Source organism: Tachyglossus aculeatus (genome assembly GCF_015852505.1).
Source record: "Tachyglossus aculeatus isolate mTacAcu1 chromosome 12 unlocalized genomic scaffold, mTacAcu1.pri SUPER_6_unloc_1, whole genome shotgun sequence".
NCBI lineage: Eukaryota > Metazoa > Chordata > Mammalia > Monotremata > Tachyglossidae > Tachyglossus > Tachyglossus aculeatus.
In genome coordinates, this window is record NW_024044828.1 from 19,022,717 (window position 1) to 19,041,758 (window position 19,042).

Below are 19,042 nucleotides of genomic sequence, written 5' to 3' on the forward strand. Positions count from 1 at the left end.
TAAGCGCTTACTATGTGCCAAGCACTGTTCTAAGTGCTGGGGTAGATACAAGGTGATCAGTTGGGACGGTTTGTCCCGCATGGGGCTCGTGGTCCAGGTAGGAGGGACTGGATTTAATCCTCATTTAACAGATGAGGAAACTGAGGCAGGGAGAAGTGAAGTGACTTGCCCACTTCACAGCAGATAAATCACACAGCAGATAAGCGGCGGAGCCACCTATTCGGGACTCCCAGGGTCCCTAACTATGGGACTCCCCCCTCCCACTTGCCGACTGACCAGCTGGGAGACGAATCTCACGGTATCAGTTGCCCCTTGGAAACCCCCCCAAGGATCAGCTGCCTTAGAGAAGCCGTGTGGCTCAGTGGAAAGAGCCCAGGCTTGGGAGCCAGAGGTCATGGGTTCTAATCCCGGCCCTGCCACTGGGCAGCTGGATGACTTTGGGCGAGCCACTTCGCTTCTCTGGGCCTCAGTGACCTCATCTGGAAAATGGGGATTAAGACTGGGAGCCCCACGTGGGACAACCTCATCACCTTGTATCCCCCGAGTGCTTAGAACAGTGCTTGGCACATAGTAAGCGCTTAACAAATGCTATCATTATTATTATTTAGTGAGCACCGGCCCGGCCCGTTCTCTCCCTCTTTTTTCCCAGAATCAATCAATCAACCAATCAATCGTATTTATTGAGCGCTTACTGTGTGCAGAGCACTGTACTAAGCGCTTGGGAAGTCCAAGTTGCCAACATCTAGAGACAGTCCCTACCCAACAGTGGGCTCACAGTCTCAAAGGGGGAGACAGAGAACAAAACCAAACATACTAACAAAATAAAATAGAATAGATATGTACAAGTAAAATAAATAGAGTAATAAATAGAGTAATAAATATGTACAAACATATATGCATATATACAGGTATGGCAGATGCAGGCTCACGTCAGCCCCACTCTTGTTTTCCTGGCTTTTCTAGAACGGTCTGGGGTTTGCCCCCCGGGGCCGGGGGCTGGGGGGAGGTGCAACCGGAGTTGAACGTGTCCGCTGGAAGAACACTGGGCTGGACGCCCGGCTGTCCTAGCGAAGGAAATCCTAGAAGCGGAGCGGTATTCTCGGTGTCCGCCCGAGAATCCCACTACCCAGAAGGGCTTTGGAAGAAACCGCCAACTGCTAGCCGAGGGTTCATGCATTCATTCATTCAGTCGTATTTATTGAGCGCCTACTGTGTGCAGAGCACTGTACTAAGCACTTGGGAAGTACAAGTTGGCAACACATAGAGACAGGTAGTAGCCGAAGGCAAGCCAGCGAGCGATGGCCCTGTGGGAGTGAACGAAGCAGCAGAAGCAGCGTGGCTCAGTGGAAAGAGCGCAGGCTTTGGAGTCAGAGGTCAGGGGTTCAAATCCTGGCTCCACCAATTGTCAGCTGTGTGACTTTGGGCAAGTCACTTCACTTCTCTGTGCCTCGGTTACCTCATCTGTAAAATGGGGACTGTGAGCCCCCCGTGGGACAACCTGATCACCTTGTAACCTCCCCGGCACTTAGAACGGTGCTTTGCACGTAGCAAGTGCTTAATAAATGCCATTAATAATGAATGAAGAGGGAGAAGAATAGGAGATCCAAGACGGAATCCTGCGGGAAGCCGGCTGGTAAAGGAAGAGAGGCAGAAGGGGAATCATCCAAGGGCTCGGAGAAGTCGGAAAGACGACCAAATGGGTGGCCTGTTGGCAAAACCGGGGATGGGGAAGAGTTTGAAGGAGAGGCTTTAAGGTTGGCAGTGTCCAGAGCAGCTGAGATGTCAAGGAGGGGGATTAGGGCGGGGAAGAGGCTGGCCGATTGGGCTGGGTGGACAGTCGAGGCCTTGGGGAGCACGGGCTCGACTGTTTGCTTTCCCCGGCGGCCTAGTGGACTCTCTGTGGCCAAGTCCCAACATTTGGAGGGAAGCCAAACCATAAAAATAACGCCCAGAGGCCTGGGGACGTAGACCCGAGCCTTCGGAGAGCCGGGGTAAGAGGGGAATAAATAACCTTTCCTTTTACACCGGCTGACGACCTCTGACTTAAGGATGACCGTTTCTGAAGCTTTGGCCTGCTTCCTCTTTAAGGCAGACAACTGCGGGAGCGAGAGACAGAGGCTCTGGCGGGATCGGACGGAGAATTGCCTCACTCCGGGCCTTTGTGGTTTGGGTCGAGTGCCAGCTGATCGGTCACCCCAACAGTCCCGCGTGCTGCGGGAGGAGGAAGGAGGCTGAGGAGGGTTGGGAAAGCCGACGCTCCCAGCCGCGTTTTCGACTGGAGCTGGGGCCCCCGACTGGAGCGTTTCCAGGAGGGCCAGGGTGGGGAAGGGATGCGTAAGCTCGTCGTGGGCAGGGAATATGTCCGTTTATTGTTTCACTGTACTCTCCCAAGTGCTTGTACGGCGCTCCTCACTCAATAAGCGCTCAATCAATTGAGCGCTTGGAGAAGCAGCGTGGCTCAGTAGCAAGAGCCCGGGCTTTGGAGTCAGAGGTCATGGATTCCAATCCCGGTTGCACTAATTGTCAGCTGGGTGACTTTGGGCAAGTCACTTTATTTCTCCGAGCCTCGGTTCCTTCATCTGTAAAATGGGGATGAATCCTGTGAACCCCAAGTGGGACAACCTGATTACCTTGTACCCCCCGCAGCACTTGGAACAGTGCTTTGCACATCATAAGTGCTTAATAAATGCCATTATTCTTATTATTATTAATAAATATGATTGGATTGAATGGGAAAGTGTGCTGAGATGCTTCTCCAGATGGGCACCGGAGCCTTAACTCTCTTCCTCCCTTCAATGCCCAACTGAGAGCTCACCTCCTCCATGAGGCCTTCCCAGACTGAGCCCCCTCCTTCCTCTTACCGCCTTCACCTCCCCACAGCACCTGTATATATGTTTATACATATTTATTACTCTATTCTATTTGTACATATTTATTCTGTTTATTTTATTTTGTTAATATGTTTTGTTCTCTGTCTCCCCCCCTTCTAGACTGTGAGCCCACTGTCGGGTAGGGACCTTCTCTATATGGTGCCAACTTGGACTTCCCAAGTGCTTAGTACAGTGCTCTGCACACAGTAAGCGCTCAATAAATACGATTGAATGAATGCAGAGTGCCAGCCACCAACCAGGCCCTCAGGTGGGGACCGCCCCCGACCTCTCCGTGGTGGCGGCCGGGGATGGGGATGGAGATGGGAGCTTGGAAATCTCCCTTTCTCCTCCCCTGAGTCCCTGGAGTAAAGCCCTTCCTTCTGCACAGGGTCTCTGTTTAACCGCGTCCGGAGAGGGGGCATTCACCGACAACGGCGATTGACTCAATAACGATGATGACGATGGGTGTTCCCCACTGTGGAGAAGCACCCAAGCAGTTCAGTGCCACGTGCCCAAAAGCCAAAATTGGAAGCCAAGCCGAAATCAATCAATCGTATTTATTGAGCGCTTACTGTGTGCAGAGCACTGTACTAAGCGCTTGGGAAGTCCAAGTTGGCAACATATAGAGACAGTCCCTACCCAACAGTGGGCTCACAGTCTAGAAGCCGAACGGGACATCCAAGCGGCCAGCACCGAGGCCGCGCGCCACGACTCTGTCCGGCCGCAGGACGCAGAGACCGGCTCCATAATAATAATGATGGCATTTATTAAGCGCTGACTATGCGCAAAGCACTGTTCTAAGCACTGGGGAGGTTACAAGGTGATCAGGTTGTCCCACTGGGGGCTCACAGTCTTAATCCCCATTTTACAGATGAGGTAACTGAGGCCCAGAGAAGTTGTCACTTGACCAAAGTCACACAGCTGACAATTGGCGGAACCAGGAATTGAACCCCTGACTTCTAGACTGTGAGCCCACTGTTGGGTAGGGACCGTCTCTCTATGTTGCCAACTTGTACTTCCCAAGCGCTTAATACAGTGCTCTGCACACAGTAAGCGCTCAATAAATACGATTGAATGAATGAATGACATCTGATTCCAAAGACCGGGCTCTTTCCACTGAACCACGCTGCTTCTCCATCCCAGTGGGAGTCGGAGCGGAGAGGGTTCCTCAGTGTCCAAAGGCCCACGGTCTCTCTCTGAGCAGCCCGGGAGCATCCCATCCTGGTGTCCGAAGGGGTGGCTCTTCGCCTCACCTGACGCGGACGTCCCAGTCGGCCCCCACGTCCAACCGGAGCTTCTCCAGGGAGAGCAGGGAGGTGGCGGCACAGTATGTGAAATCCACTTCCTGGGCTTTCCCACCTAAATTCCGAGGACATAACGAGAATGCCCTCATTTTCACCCGTCCCGCCATCGACCGCCGGCCCACGTCCTCCCCCTGGTCCGGAATTCCCTCCCTCCGCACATCCGCCAAGCTAGCTCTCTTCCTCCCTTCAAAGCCCTACTGAGAGCTCACCTCCTCCAGGAGGCCTTCCCACACTGAACCCCCTTTTTTCCTCTCCTCTGCCCTACCTCCTTCCCCTCCCCACAGCACCTGTATAGATGATTGTACAGATTTATTACTCTATTTATTTGACTTGTACACATTTACTATTCTATTTATTTTGTTAATGATGTGCATCTAGCTTTACTTCTATTTACTAGTAAGCGCTTAACAAATACCATTATTATTATTATTATTATTTATTCTGATGACTGAGCCCCTTCCTTCCTCTCCCCCTCGTCCCCCTCTCCATCCCCCCCATCTTACCTCCTTCCCTTCCCCACAGCACCTGTATATATGTCTGTACATATTTATTACTCTATTTATTTATTTATTTATTTATTTTACTTGTACACATCTATTCTATTTATTTTATTTTGTTAGTATGTTTGGTTTTGTTCTCTGTCTCCCCCTTTTAGACTGTGAGCCCACTGTTGGGTAGGGACTGTCTCTATATGTTGCCAACTTGGACTTCCCAAGCGCTTAGTCCAGTGCTCTGCACACAGTAAGTGCTCAATAAATACGATTGATTGATTGATTGACACCTGCCCACATGTTTTGTTTTGTTGTCCGTCTCCTCCTTCTAGACTATTATTTTATTTTGTTAATATGTTTTGTTTTGTTCTCTGTCTCCCCCTTCTAGACTGTGAGCCCACTGTTGGGTAGGGACCGTCTCTATATGTTGCCAACTTGTACTTCCCCAGCACTTAGTACAGTGCTCTGCACACAGTAAGCGCTCAATAAATACGATTGAATGAATGAACGAATGAATGAATAATAATAATAATAATAATAATGGCATTTGTTAAACTCTTACTATGTGCAGAGCACTGTTCTAAGTGCTGGGGAGGATATAAGGTGATCAGGTTGTGGGGCTCACAGTCTTCCTCCCCATTTTCCAGATGAGGGAACTGAGGCCCAGAGAAGTGAAGTGACTTGCCCCAAGTCACACAGCTGACAATCGGCAGAGCCGGGATTCGAACCTATGACCTCTGATTCCCAAGCCTGGGCTCCTGCCACTGAGCCACACTGCTTCAAAAGAGAAAGGTGGCTTGGCCAGGAATCTGGGCGGCAAAGTTGGGATTGGTTATGGTCGGTCCACTGGGACGAGAGCCCATCCCAGAGAAGCAGTGGAAAAATCCCGGGCTTCATTCATTCGTTCATTCAATTGTATTTATTGAGCACTTGCTGTGTGCAGAGCACTGTACTAAGCACTTGATAAGTACAAGTCGGTGACATATAGAGACGGTCCCTACCTAACAGCGGGCTCACAGTCTAGAAGGGGGAGACAGAGAACAAAACAAAACATATTAACAAAATACAATAAATAGAATAAATATGTACAAGTAAAACAGAGTAATAAATACGTACAAACATATATACATATATACAGGTGCTGTGGGGAGGGTAAGGAGGTAAGGCAGGGAGGAGGTAAGGCTTGGGAGTCAGAGGTCACGGATTCTAATCCCGCCTCTGCCCCTTATCAGCCATGGACTTTGGGCGAGTCACTTCACTTCCCTGTGCCTCAGTAACCTCATCTGTAAAATGGGGACGACGACTGGGAGCCCCACGTGGGACCACCTGATGACCTTGTATCTCCCCCAGGGCTCAGAACAGTGCTTGGCACGTAGTAAGCGCATAACTGATACTATCATCATCATCTTCTAGACTGTGAGCCCACTGTTGGGTAGGGACTGTCTCTATATGTTGCCAACTTGTACTTCCCGAGCGCTTAGTCCAGTGCTCTGCACACAGTAAGCGCTCAATAAATACGATTGATTGATTGATTGATTGATTGATCTCTTTTCTGGCTTTTCCCCCCACCGCCTCCGTCTGCGGCCCTTCGGGGCCCCGCTGGCCCAACCCTGCCCCACTGCCAACGTTTTTGAGACGCCGCGGACGGACGGGAAGCGAGAAAGGGCGGCCTGCTCACCTGGGGAGCCGGTGGTCACTGAGGACGGCTTCCTTTCGACTCCCAAGATCAGGATCCGCTCCACCACGCACTCGGTGTGGTATTTCCCCTTCGCGTCCTCGCAGCTGGAGGGAGAAGGTGTCAGAGGTGGCGGTCCCCAAGACCACAGACCTCGTCCAGGCTACCCAGGGGCATGGGTGGGCATCCCCCACTGGGAGTAGCAGATTGATTCACCGAGTGATTGATGGATCAATAATAATAATAATAATAATAAGGATGGCATTTATTTATTAAAATATTTATTTATTATAAATTATTTATTTTTATATATTATATATCATATATTACAATATATAATATATTATTTATATATTATATCATCATCATCAATCATATTTATTGAGCGCTTACTGTGTGCAGAGCACTGTACTAAGCGCTTGGGAAGTCCATGTTGGCAACATATAGAGACAGTCCCGACCCAACAGTGGGCTCACAGTCTAGGAGGGGGAGACGGAGAACAAAACCAAACATATTAACAAAATAAAATAAATAGAATAGCTATGTACAGGTAAAATAAATAAATGAATAAATAAATAAATAAATAAATAAATAGAGTAATAAATATGTACAAACATATATACATATATACAGGTGCTGTGGGGAAGGGAAGGAGGTAGGATGGGGGGATGGAGAGGGGGAGGAGGGGGAGAGGAAGGAGGGGGCTCAGTCTGGGAAGGCCTCCTGGAGGAGGTGAGCTCTCAGTATTGTATTATTATATAATAATAATAATAATTATGGCATTTGTTAAGCGCTTACTATGTGCAACGCACTGTTCCATATTATAATAATATATTATATTTATTATTATATATTATATTATATTTATATTATTACATATCATTTATATATTTATTTGTATATTATAAATTATTTATTAATTTATTTATTAAATGCCATGCATTTATTAAGCGCTTACTATGTGCAAAGCACTGTTCTAAGCGCTGGGGAGGTTAGGCATAAAGGGCCACTTTACAGGCCTAGATTGTGAGCTAGCTGTGGGTGGGGAATGTGTCTCCCAAGCGCTTTGTACAGTCCTTTGCATGCAGTAAGCACTCAGTAAATATGACTGAATGAACGAAGGCCTGAATAGCCAAGGACAGAGCAGACAGCCGAAGGCCCACGTCACTTGCCGCTCCGTTCATCCAAAAGCATCTTCTAGACTGTGAGCCCACTGTTGGGTCGGGACCGTCTCTATGTGTTGCCAACTTGGACTTCCCAAGCGCTTAGTACAGTGCTCCGCACACAGTAAGCGCTCAATAAATACGATTGATTGATTGATTTGGGGCCAGTCCCTCCTGCTGGCCTGGAAGCTCCTTGAGGGGAAGGGACGTGGCTCAGTGGAAAGAGCCCAGGCTTTGGAGTCAGAGGTCATGGGTTCAATTTTGGCTCCGCCAACTTTCTTTCAATCATATTTATTGAGCGCTTACTGTGTGCAGAGCACTGGACTAAGCGCTTGGGAAGTACAGGTCGGCAACATATAGACACGGTCCCTACCCAACAGCGGGCTCACAGTCTAGAAGGGGGAGACAGACAACAAAACAAAACACGTGGACAGGTGTCAAGTCGTCAGAATAAACAGAAATATAGCTAGCTGCACATCATTATTCATTCATTCATTCATTCATTCAATCGTAGCTGTGTGACTTTGGGCAAGTCACTTCACTTCTCTGGGCCTCAGTTCCCTCATCTGGAAAATGGGGATTAAGACTGTGAGCCTGCCGTGGGACAACCTGATCACCTTGTAACTTTCTCAGCGCTTAGAACAGTGCGTTGCACATAGTAAGCACTTAATAAATGCCATTTTATTATTATTATTATTATTTTGACCTCTACCAAGCTCTCAGTACGGCACTGTGCACACAGTAGGCGCCCAGTCAGGACCGTCGATAGGTCGATTGGCTAACTTAATGGGAGGCCCCATGGCTTGTTATGAACAGCGGCCAAGAGATGCCCCTCAGGGGAAGTGGAGGTCAGGGGGTGGGGGTCCAGACATTTCTTTCTTGACCCCTGAAGCCCCAAGTCCTCCCCCTCGGCCGCGTCACCTGGAGGACAGAGTGCCTGACTGGAACGAAAACTTTCTATGCAGGAACTGGTTCTGCTGGAGATACTGGAAAGAATGTCCGTCGTCCAGGTAGAGCTCGCCCGTGGCGGAGGCCTGGAGGGGGGCACATGTTGGCAGTAAGAGAGGACGGTGCCGTCCCGGCGGGGCGAACGTTGCTGTGGAGGGGTTCAGCAAGTAGCCAATCTCGGGGTACCTCAGAATCCAGTGCCACTCGCAGCTCGTAGGACACTTGGGCCATCCAGCCGGTCGATCGGCCCACGGAGGTCTTCGCGGGCACCACGGTGCCACCCCTCTGGAACACCGGAATCTGCACGGCGTGGCCGGACCCACGGCCGAGGAGATAATAATAATAATAATGATGGTATTTGTTAAGCGCTTACTATGTGCAAAGCACTGTTCTAAGCGCTGGGGGGGATACCAGGTGATCAGGTTGTCCCACGGGGGGCTCACAGTCTTCATCCCCATTTTTCACAGATGAGGGAACTGAGGCGCAGAGAAGTGAAGTGACTTCTCCCCCTTCCAGACTGTGAGCCCGCTGTTGGGTAGGGACCGTCTCTATGTGTTGCCGACTTGTACTTCCCAAGCGCTTAGTCCAGTTCTCTGCACATAGTAAGCGCTCAATAAATACGACTGATTGATTGATTGATTGCCCAAAGTCACACAGCTGACAAGGGGCGGAGCCGGGATTTGAACCCATGACCTCTGACTCCAAAGCCCGGGCTCTTCCCACTGAGCCACGCTGCTGCTCAGGTGCCCGGTCATGAAACAACCGAGGCGCTTGTCGGGAGTCACGGCCGCCACCCGCCCGGCTCCTTCTCCCAGTCGACCCCCGGGAGAGCCCGTCCTGCCCCTTGACCAGACGGTCGGGTGGGTGACCGGCGTGGGATCTGGGGGGAGTCTTTCTCGGTTTTAATAATAATAATAATAATAGTGATGGCATTTATTAAGCGCTTACTATGTGCAAAGCACTGTTCTAGTCACTTCTAAAAAAACCCAGTCCATGTCATCATCATCATCATCAATCGTATATATTGAGCGCTTACTGTGTGCAGAGCACTGGACTAAGCGCTTGGGAAGTCCAAGTTGGCAACATCTAGAGACAGTCCCTACCCAACAGCGGGCTCACAGTCTAAAAGGGGGGAGACAGAGAACAAAACCAAACAGACTAACAAAATAAAATAAATAGAATAGATAGGTACAAGTAAAATAAATAAGTAAATGGAGTAATAAATATGTACAAACATATATACATATATACAGGTGAGGGATATATATACATACATATTTATGTATATATACATATATTATATATTATATAATATATATTATATCATATATTATAGTATATATTGTTATAGAATTATTACAATATAATATTATAATTATACATTAATAATATTAATAATATCGATATTAACAATAAATAATAAAATCAATCATGAACAAATTATTTAATTAATTAATTATATTTAAAATAAGATTGATAATAAAATTAATAATAATTATTATTATATTAATAATATAGTGCTATAATTATATAACATTATTATATGATTATTATTTATATTATTATATTATATTATATATATTATATTATAATATATATTATATATATATATATATATATGTCAGGCGTCAGGCCTACTTACGTTCTCCAGGGTGACAGGAACCTCCAGGGTGTGAGCCCCATCCCATCGAGCGAACGTCCGGAAATCGTACCAGACCTGAAAAGGAGGCAGGGGCGGAGAGGCGGCTCTCAGGCCACACTCAGGCCCCGCGGCCGCCTTGCCGACTGTCCTCCCCGGGCCTCCCCAATGACCAGCTCAAAAATAATAATAATAATAATGGCATTTGTTAAGCGCTTACTATGTGCCAAGCACTGTTCTGAGCACTGGGGAGGATACAAGGTGATCAGGTTGTCCCACGTGGGGCTCACAGTCTTAATCCCCATTTTCCAGATGAGGTCACTGAGGCACAGAGAAGTGAAGTGACTTGCCCAAAGTCACACAACTGACAGTTGGAGGAGCCGGGATTTGAACCCATGACCTCTGACTCCAAAGCCTGGGCTCTTTCCATTGAGCCACGCTGCTTCTAATAGGGGAACAATGGTCTCTGAATCCTCAGCCCCCTGGGTTTGAGGGGCTGGATGCTCACTGAAGGCAGGGATCTCACCACCCATTTGTACTGCATGCTCCCCAGTGCCCAGGGCACTGCTCAGCATGCATTAAGAGAAGCATTAGATAATAATAATAATAATAACGATGGCATTTATTAAGCGCTTGCTATGTGCAAAGCACTGTTCTAAGCCCTGGCGAGGTTACAAGGTGATCAGGTTGTCCCATGGGGAGCTCACAGTCTTCATCCCCATTTTACAGATGAGGGAACTGAGGCACATGCATTAATAATAATAATGATAATGATGGCATTTATTAAGTGCTTACTACATGCAAAGCACTGTTCTAAGCGCTGGGGAGGTTACAAGGTGATCAGGTTGTCCCATGGGGAGCTCACAGTCTTCATCCCCATTTGACAGATGAGGGAACTGAGGCACATGCATTAATAATAATAATGATAATGATGGCATTTATTAAGTGCTTACTACATGCAAAGCACTGTTCTAAGCGCTGGGGAGGTTACAAGGTGATCAGGTTGTCCCACGGGGGGCTCACAGTTGTAATCCCCATTTTACAGATGAGGGAACTGAGGCCTAGGGAAGTGAAGTGCCTTGCCCAAAGTCACACAGCTGCCAAGTGGTGGAGCCGGGGTCACCTCCTCCAGGAGGCCTTCCCAGACTGAGCCCCCTCCTTCCTCTCTCCCTCCTCCCCCTCCCCACAGCACCTGTATATATGTATATATGTTTGTAAGTATTTATTACTCTATTTATTTAATTGTACATATTTATTCTATTTATTTTATTTTGTTAATATGCTTTGTTTTGTTCTCTGTCTCCCCCTTCTAGACTGTGAGCCCGCTGTTGGGTAGGGACCGTCTCTAGATGTTGCCGACTTGGACTCCCCAAGCGCTTAGTACAGTGCTCTGCACACAGTAAGCGCTCAATAAATACGACTGAATGAATGAATGAAAAGAGAAGCAGCGTGGCTCAGTGGAAAGAGCCCGGGCTTTGGAGTCAGAGGTCATGGGTTCAAATCCCGGCTCTGCCACTTGTCAGCTGGGTGACTTTGGGCAAGGCACTTCATGTCTCTGGGCCTCAGTTACCTCATTTGTGAAATGGGGATGAAGACTCTGAAGACCGTGTGTCCCCTGGTGGGACAACCTGCTAATAATAATTTGTTAAGTGCTCAGCATGCATTAAGAGAAGCATTAGATGATAATAATAATAACAATGGCATTTGTTAAGCACTTATTATGTGCAAAGCACTGTTCTAAGCGCTGGGGAGGACATAAGGTGATCAGGTTGTGCCAGCGCTTAGAACAGTGCTTTGCACATAGTAAGCACTTAATAAATGTCATTATTATTATTATTAAGTGCTCGCCAAACGCTGATAACACGGGCCCTTCCATCTAGACTCCAACCACCTACAGCCGGAAAAACCCTCCCATGTCTGCTCAACTCCTGGCTGCGTTCAGGCCCTGGTGCGAACCGTGGACACGGCCAAGTCAGGCTTCACCTGTCAATCAGTCATATTTGCTGAGCGCCTACGGTGCGCAGAGCACCTTATTGAGCGCTTGGGAGAGTACCATACCTCCGCCGGTCCGGGCAGAAACACGTTCACGGAGGTGGCCCCTGGCTTTGTAACCGGATGCACCAGCAAAGCGTTCCCTACGAGGAAAGGGAAAGGGGTGAGAGCTCGTTGCGTGGCTCGGTGGAAAGAGCCCGGGCTTTGGAGTCAGAGGTCATGGGTTCAAATCCCGGCTCCGCCAATTGTCAGCTGGGTGACCTTGGGCAAGTCACAACTTCTATTTATTCTGATGGCTTGACACCTGTTTTGTTTTGTTGTCTGTCTCCCCCCTCTAGACTGTGAGCCCATTGTTGGGTAGGGACCGTCTCTAGATGTTGCCAACTTGGACTTCCCAAGCGCTTAGTACAGTGCTCTGCACACAGTAAGCGCTCAATAAATACGATTGAATGAATGAATGAAACAAGCAGCGTGGCTTAGTGGAAAGAGCACGGGCTTGCGAATCAAAGGTCAAGGGTTCAAATCCTGGCTCTGCCACTTGTCTGCTGTGTGACCTTGGCAAGCCACTTAACTTCTCTGTGCCTCAGTTACCTCCTCTGTAAAATGGGGGTGAAGACTGTGAGCCCCACGTGGGACAACCTGATCACCTTCTATCCCCCCGGCACTTAAAACAGTGCTTCGCACATAGTAAGCGCTTAACAAATGCAATTATTATTATTATTATCTTCTCTGGGCCTCAGTTACCTCACCTGTAAGACGGGGATTAAGATTGTGAGCCCCCCGTGGGACAACCTGATGACTTTGTAACCTCCCCAGTGCTTAGAACAGGGCTTTGCACATAGTAAGCGCTTAATAAATGCTACCATTATTATTATTATTATTACCAACCCTGCTGTACTGATCTATCCCAAGTACACAGTGCTCTGCACACCGTAAGAGCTCAATAAATGCCACCGACGATGATACCACAACGGTGGAGGAATCTCTAATACACTCTTCTTTCACGTGTGAGTCCCTCCACTCCCTATCCACAGCCCCAATCAGTCCTCTCCGGACGTGGACGGGACACGGGTTTTCCGAGCCCCACTGTACGGAAAACCGGTGTTTTGGACATGCAGATACACATCCGCTTCTTCCCGCCCCGCCTTTTCGGAAGCCCATTCCTTAACTGTTGTCGCGCTCCAGAAGTTCAGACTTGCCACTGCTCTATCACCCTCCGTCCCTTTCGGTCTAAATGTGTCCTGACTCTTTGTCACCCTCCGGAATCTCCCTTCATTGAACTGATGCCAGCGAGTGATAGACTTCCCCACAGCACCTGTATATATGTATGTACATATTTTTTACTCTATTTATTTACTTATTTATTTTATTTGTACATATCTATTCTATTTTATTTTGTTAGTATGTTTGGCTTTGTTCTCTGTCTCCCCCTTTTAGACTGTGAGCCCACTGTCGGGTAGGGACTGTCTCTATTTGTTACCAATTTGTACTTCCCAAGCGCTTAGTACAGTGCTCTGCACATAGTAAGCGCTCAATAAATATGATTGATGATGATGATGATAGACGCCCACTCTCTTCAGGCATTTTAGCTCAGGTGTGCTGAACGCCCCCTGTGCCGCTGGGACTCTTGGGTCTCCCGCCGTTGGTTTCCGGGAAGTGCCCAGGTGGCTTCGGATCGGACGCGGTCTGCTCACCCAGCATGTACTCTTCTTCCATCCCGAACGTCTCCAGTTCCGTGGGGAATTCCACCCACAGAGGCCTGGGGACAGAAAGGGAAATAAATTGCCTTTCCTTCTTATCACTTCAGGCCCGACCGCAGATTTCCTCCCACGCCGAACGCCTCGTTCTCCCCTGCAACAGTGAACGGGATCGACCGATTAATTAACAGGAAGCAGCGTGGCCTAGTGGAAACGGCACCAGCCTGGGAGTCCGAGGAGCTGGGTTCTGATCCCGGCTCCGCCACTCGTCTGCTGTGCCATCTTGGGCTTCTCTTTCCTCTGGACCTCAGTTCCCTCATCCGTACAATGGGGATGAAAACTGTGAGCCCCATGTGGGACCGGGATTGGGTCCAATGCGATTTGCTGCACTATCTCGTGCTTCTCTTTTCTCTGGGCCTCAGTTCCCTCATCCGTACAACGGGGATGAAGACTGCGAGCCCTGTGTGGGACTGGGATTGGGTCCAGTGAGATTTGCTGCGCTCTTTCATGCTTCTCTTTTCTCTGGGCCTCAGTTCCCTCATCCGTACAACAGGGATGAAGACTGCAAGCCCCATGTGGGACTGGGATTGGGTCCAACACGATTTACTGCGCTATTTCAGGCTTCTCTTTTCTCTGGGCCTCAGTTCCCTCATCCGTACAACGGGGATGAAGACTGCGAGCCCTGTGTGGGACTGGGATTGGGTCCAGTGAGATTTGCTGCGCTCTCTCATGCTTCTCTTTTCTCTGGGCCTCAGTTCCCTCATCCTTACAACAGGGATGAAGACTACAAGCCCCATGTGGGACTGGGATTGGGTCCAACACGATTTGCTGCGCTATTTCAGGCTTCTCTTTGCTCTGGGCCTCAGTTCCCTCATCCGTACAATGGGGATGAAGACTGCGAGCCCCGTGTGGGACCGGGATTGGGTCCAACACGATTTGCCGCGCGATCTTGGGTTTCTCTTTTCTCTGGGCCTCAGTTCCCTCATCCGTACAACAGGGATGAAGACTGTGAGCCCTGTGTGGGAGTGCGATTGGGTCCAACGTGATTTGCCGCACAATCTCGGGCTTCTCATTTCTCTGGGCCTCAGTTACCTCATCCGTACAATGGGGATGAAGACTGCGAGCCCCATGTGGGACCGGGATTGGGTCCAACATGATTTGCTGTGCTATCTCAGGCTTCTCTTTGCTCTGGGCCTCAGTTCCCTCATCCATACAATGGGGATGAAGACTGCGAGCCCCGTGTGGGACAGGGATTGGGTCCAATACGATTTGCCGCGCAATCTCGGGCTTCTCTTTTCTCTGGGCCTCAGTTCCCTCATCTGTACAACAGGGATGAAGACTGCGAGCCCTGTGTGGGAGTGGGAGTGGGATTGGGTCCAACGTGATTTGCTGCACGATCTTAGGCTTCTCTTTTCTCTGGGCCTCAGTTCCCTCATCCGTACAATGGGGATGAAGACTGCGAGCCCCGTGTGGGACCGGGATTGGGTCCAACACGATTTGCCGCGCAATCTCGGGCTTCCCTTTTCTCTGGGCCTCAGTTCCCTCATCCGTACAACAGGGATGAAGACTGCGATCCCTGTGCGGGAACAGGATTGGGTCCAATACGATTTGCTGCATGATCTCGGGCTTCTCTTTTCTCTGGGCCTCAGTTCCCTCATCCGTACAATGGGACTGCGAGCCCCGTGTGGGACTGGGATTGGGTCCAACGTGATATGCTGCGCAATCTCAGGCTTCTCTTTGCTCTGGGCCTCAGTTCCCTCATCTGTACAATGGGGATGAAGACTACGAGCCCCGTGTGGCACCGGGATTGGGTCCAACGCTATTTGTTGCTCTTAGTATGGTGGCCGGCACATAGTAAGCGTTTAACAGACACGGCAATTATTATTATTTTCAAGATGGAGTGGTACCTCATGATGGGCAGTGAAGTCTTCCATGCCCGGTAGAACAGGGAATACCAGTAGGGCAGGAGGGTGTAGCGCTCTTTGATGGTCTCCCGGATGAGGCGGGTGTACTTGGGGTCCAGCAGCCAGGGCTCCCGCCTCTTGGTCTCCCTGTTGGCGTGGCCACGGAAGAAGGGCTGGCAGGCCGCGGCCTGGTACCAGCGTACCAGAAGTTCTGGGTCCGGGTCCCCGATAAAACCGCCGACGTCAGCTGGTTGGCGAGAGGAAAGAGGGTCTCCCAGGGCAACGCCACACGGACCGGGCGAGGCCGCAGTTGGATGGGCTGCGGGAGGTGGGCGGTCTGCCGCCGTCCCGGACCAGGCACCCGCGCTGGCGATGTGGGGATGGCAAACCATCACCATTGCCCACATGTCAACCAAAAACTCCTCACTCTCAGCTTCAAGGCTGTCCATCCCCTCGCCCCCTCCCACCTCACCTCCCTTCTGTCCTTCTCCAGCCCAGCCCGCACCCTCCGCTCCTCTGTCGTCGCTTACCTCCTCACCGGGCCTCGTTCTCGCCCGTCCCACTGTCAACCCCCGGCCCACGTCCTCCCCCTGGCCTGGAATTCCCTCCCTCCGCACAGCCGCCAAGCTCTTCCTCCCTTCCAAGCCCCACTGAGAGCTCCCCTCCTCCAGGAGGCCTTCCCACACTGAGACCCCTTTTTCCTCTCCTCCTCCCCATCCCCCCACCCCACCTCCTTCCCCTCCCCACAGCACCTGTATAGATGTTTGTACAGATTTATTCCTCTATTTATTTTACTTGTACATATTTCCTATTCTATTTATTTTGTTAATGATGAGCATCTAGCTTTATTTCCATTTGTTCTGATGACTTGACACCCGTCCACATGTTTTGTTTTATTGTCTGTCTCCCCCTTCTAGACTGTGAGCCTGTTGTTGGGTAGGGACCGTCTCTATCTGTTGTCGACTTGGGCTTCCCAAGCGCTTAGTCCAGTGCTCTTCACACAGTAAGCACTCAATAAATACAACTGATTGATTGATTCTAGACTGCGAGCCCGTTGTTGGGCAGGGACCGTCTCTATCTGTTGCTGACTTGGAGTTCCCAAGCGCTTAGTACGGTGCTCTGCACACAGTAAGCGCTCGATAAATACGATTGATTGATTGATTGATTCTAGACTGCGAGCCCGTTGTTGGGCAGGGACCGTCTCTGTCTGTTGCCGACTTGGACTTCCCAAGCGCTTAGTACAGTGCTCTGCACACAGTAAGCGCTCGATAAATACGATTGAATACTAAGCATTTAGCACCGTACTAAGTGGCACGGTCTGTGTAACATGGGATTCAGAGGGTTTGGTCCGTCACGGTCCCGGCTCCATGAAGTGTGAGAGAGGGAGGCCGTGAGAAGAGGTGGGAATCACGGCCTTTCCACAATGAAACCTCAGCCTCTCAACAGGCAACGTGGCTCAGTGGAAAGAGCCCGGGCTTTGGAGTCAGAGGTCATGGGTTCGAATCCCGGCTCCGCCCATTGCCAGCTGGGTGACTTTGGGCAAGTCGTTTAACTTCTCTATGCCTCAGCTACCTCATCTGTCAATATATTATTAATATTAATGGCATTTATTAAGCGCTTACTATGTGCAAAGCACTGCTCTAGGCGCTGGGGAGGTTACAAGGTGATCAGGTTGTCCCACGGGGGCTCACAGTCTTAATCCCCATTCTACAGATGAGGGAACTGAGGCCCAGAGAAGTGAAGTGACTTGCCCACAAACGGGGAAAGGACTTGTTAAATGGGGATGAAGACTGTGAGCCCCCCTTGGGACAACTTGATCACCGTGTAACCTCCCCAGCGCTTAGAACAGTGCTTTGCACATAGTAAGCGCTTAATAAATGCTATAAAAAAAAAACTAACGTCCACCCCCAGCCCTGAAAGCTTGGGAAGGGCCCACCCCGTGGCGCGACCCGGAGAGGGTCTCCCCCGAAGTCGCCCGGCCTTACCGCCGCAGAACGGGATCCCGGCGATGCTGAGCGTGAGCAACATGGGGATGGAGATTTTCAGGTAACTCCACTCGGCGACGTTGTCTCCGGTCCACACGGCACCTGAGGACCCGCGGGGCACGGAAAGAGAGTGATCCCTGAGTCCACATGGGTTCCTGTTTCTCCCTCCCATTCCTGCCTGGGACTAAACACAAACCGGCACCGTGGAGAACTCCCATTTCTCCCTCCTGGATGGGCCATCGCTGTTCTTTTGTGAAAATATCCTGCATTGGTCTTCATTTAGTAGGAGTTAAGCCCACTGTGGGCAGGGAATGTCACTGTTTATTGTTGTTTTGTACTTTCCCAAGAGCTTAGTATAGTGCTCTGCACACAGTAAGCGCTCAATAAATACGAACGAATGAATGAATAATACTCCCTCTTTTCATTCCCCCTCCCGGCCTCATGGCATTTATGTACAAATACGTACATATGTGTAATTTATTTCTTTCTATTAATGTCTATCTCCCCCTCTAGACTGTAAGCTCGCTGTGGGCAGGGAAAGAGTCTGTTGATTGTTATATTGTCCTCTCCCAAGCTCTTAGTACAGTGCTTTACACACAGTAAGCGCTCCATAAAGAAAATGGAATGAATGAAAGTCTGTTGGTAGTTATATTGTCCTCCCCCAAGCGCTTAGTACAGTGCTTTACACACAGTAAGCGCTCCATAAATGAAACGGAATGAATGAAAGTCTGTTGATGGTTATATTGTCCTCTCCCAAGCACTTAGTACAGTGCTTTATACATGGTAAGCGCTCCATAAATGAAACAGAATGAACGAAAGTCTGTTGATTGTTATATTGTCCTCTCCCAAGCGCTTAGTACAGTGCTTTACATACAGTAAACGCTCCATAACTGAAACAGAATGAAAGTCTGTTGATTGTTATATTGTCCTCTCCCAAGCGCTTAGTACAGTGCTTTCCACACAGTAAGCGCTCCATAAATAAAACGGAATGAATGAAAGTAGTAGTATTTATTGAGTGCTTACCACGTGCCGAGCGCTGTGCTAAGAACTGCTCAATCGTATTTATTGAGCGCTTACTGTGTGCAGAGCACTGGACTAAGCGCTTGGGAAGTACAAGTTGGCAACATATAGAGATGGTCCCTACCCAACAGCGGGCTCACAGTCTAGAAGTCATTCATTCATTCATTCAATCATATTTATTGAGCACTTACTGTGTGCAGAGCACTGTACTAAGCGCTTGGGAAGTACAAGTTGGCAACATTCATTCATTCATTCAATCGTATTTGTTGAGTGCTTACTGTGTGCAGAGCACTGTACTAAGCGCTTGGGAAGTCCAAGTTGGCAACATAGAGAGACGGTCCCTACCCAACAGTG

The 19,042-nt window shown here is 49.4% G+C and overlaps 1 protein-coding gene across 1 annotated transcript in view; it reads right to left on the minus strand.

Annotated features, from left to right (window-relative positions):
- Nucleotides 1–3,970: 3,970 nt before the first annotated feature.
- The window catches only part of GANC (glucosidase alpha, neutral C), a 45,695-nt gene continuing 30,623 nt past the window's right edge, over nucleotides 3,971–19,042 (minus strand). The window contains exons 17-25 of the mRNA XM_038741250.1: nucleotides 17,669–17,770; nucleotides 15,687–15,930; nucleotides 13,777–13,841; nucleotides 12,149–12,225; nucleotides 10,094–10,168; nucleotides 8,638–8,751; nucleotides 8,425–8,537; nucleotides 6,344–6,447; nucleotides 3,971–4,229 (exon numbers count right to left, since the gene is read on the minus strand). Of these exons, the coding sequence (XP_038597178.1) occupies nucleotides 4,120–4,229; nucleotides 6,344–6,447; nucleotides 8,425–8,537; nucleotides 8,638–8,751; nucleotides 10,094–10,168; nucleotides 12,149–12,225; nucleotides 13,777–13,841; nucleotides 15,687–15,930; nucleotides 17,669–17,770 (1,004 nt within the window). The 3' untranslated portion in view covers nucleotides 3,971–4,119. The remainder of the gene's footprint in view (nucleotides 4,230–6,343; nucleotides 6,448–8,424; nucleotides 8,538–8,637; nucleotides 8,752–10,093; nucleotides 10,169–12,148; nucleotides 12,226–13,776; nucleotides 13,842–15,686; nucleotides 15,931–17,668; nucleotides 17,771–19,042) is intronic.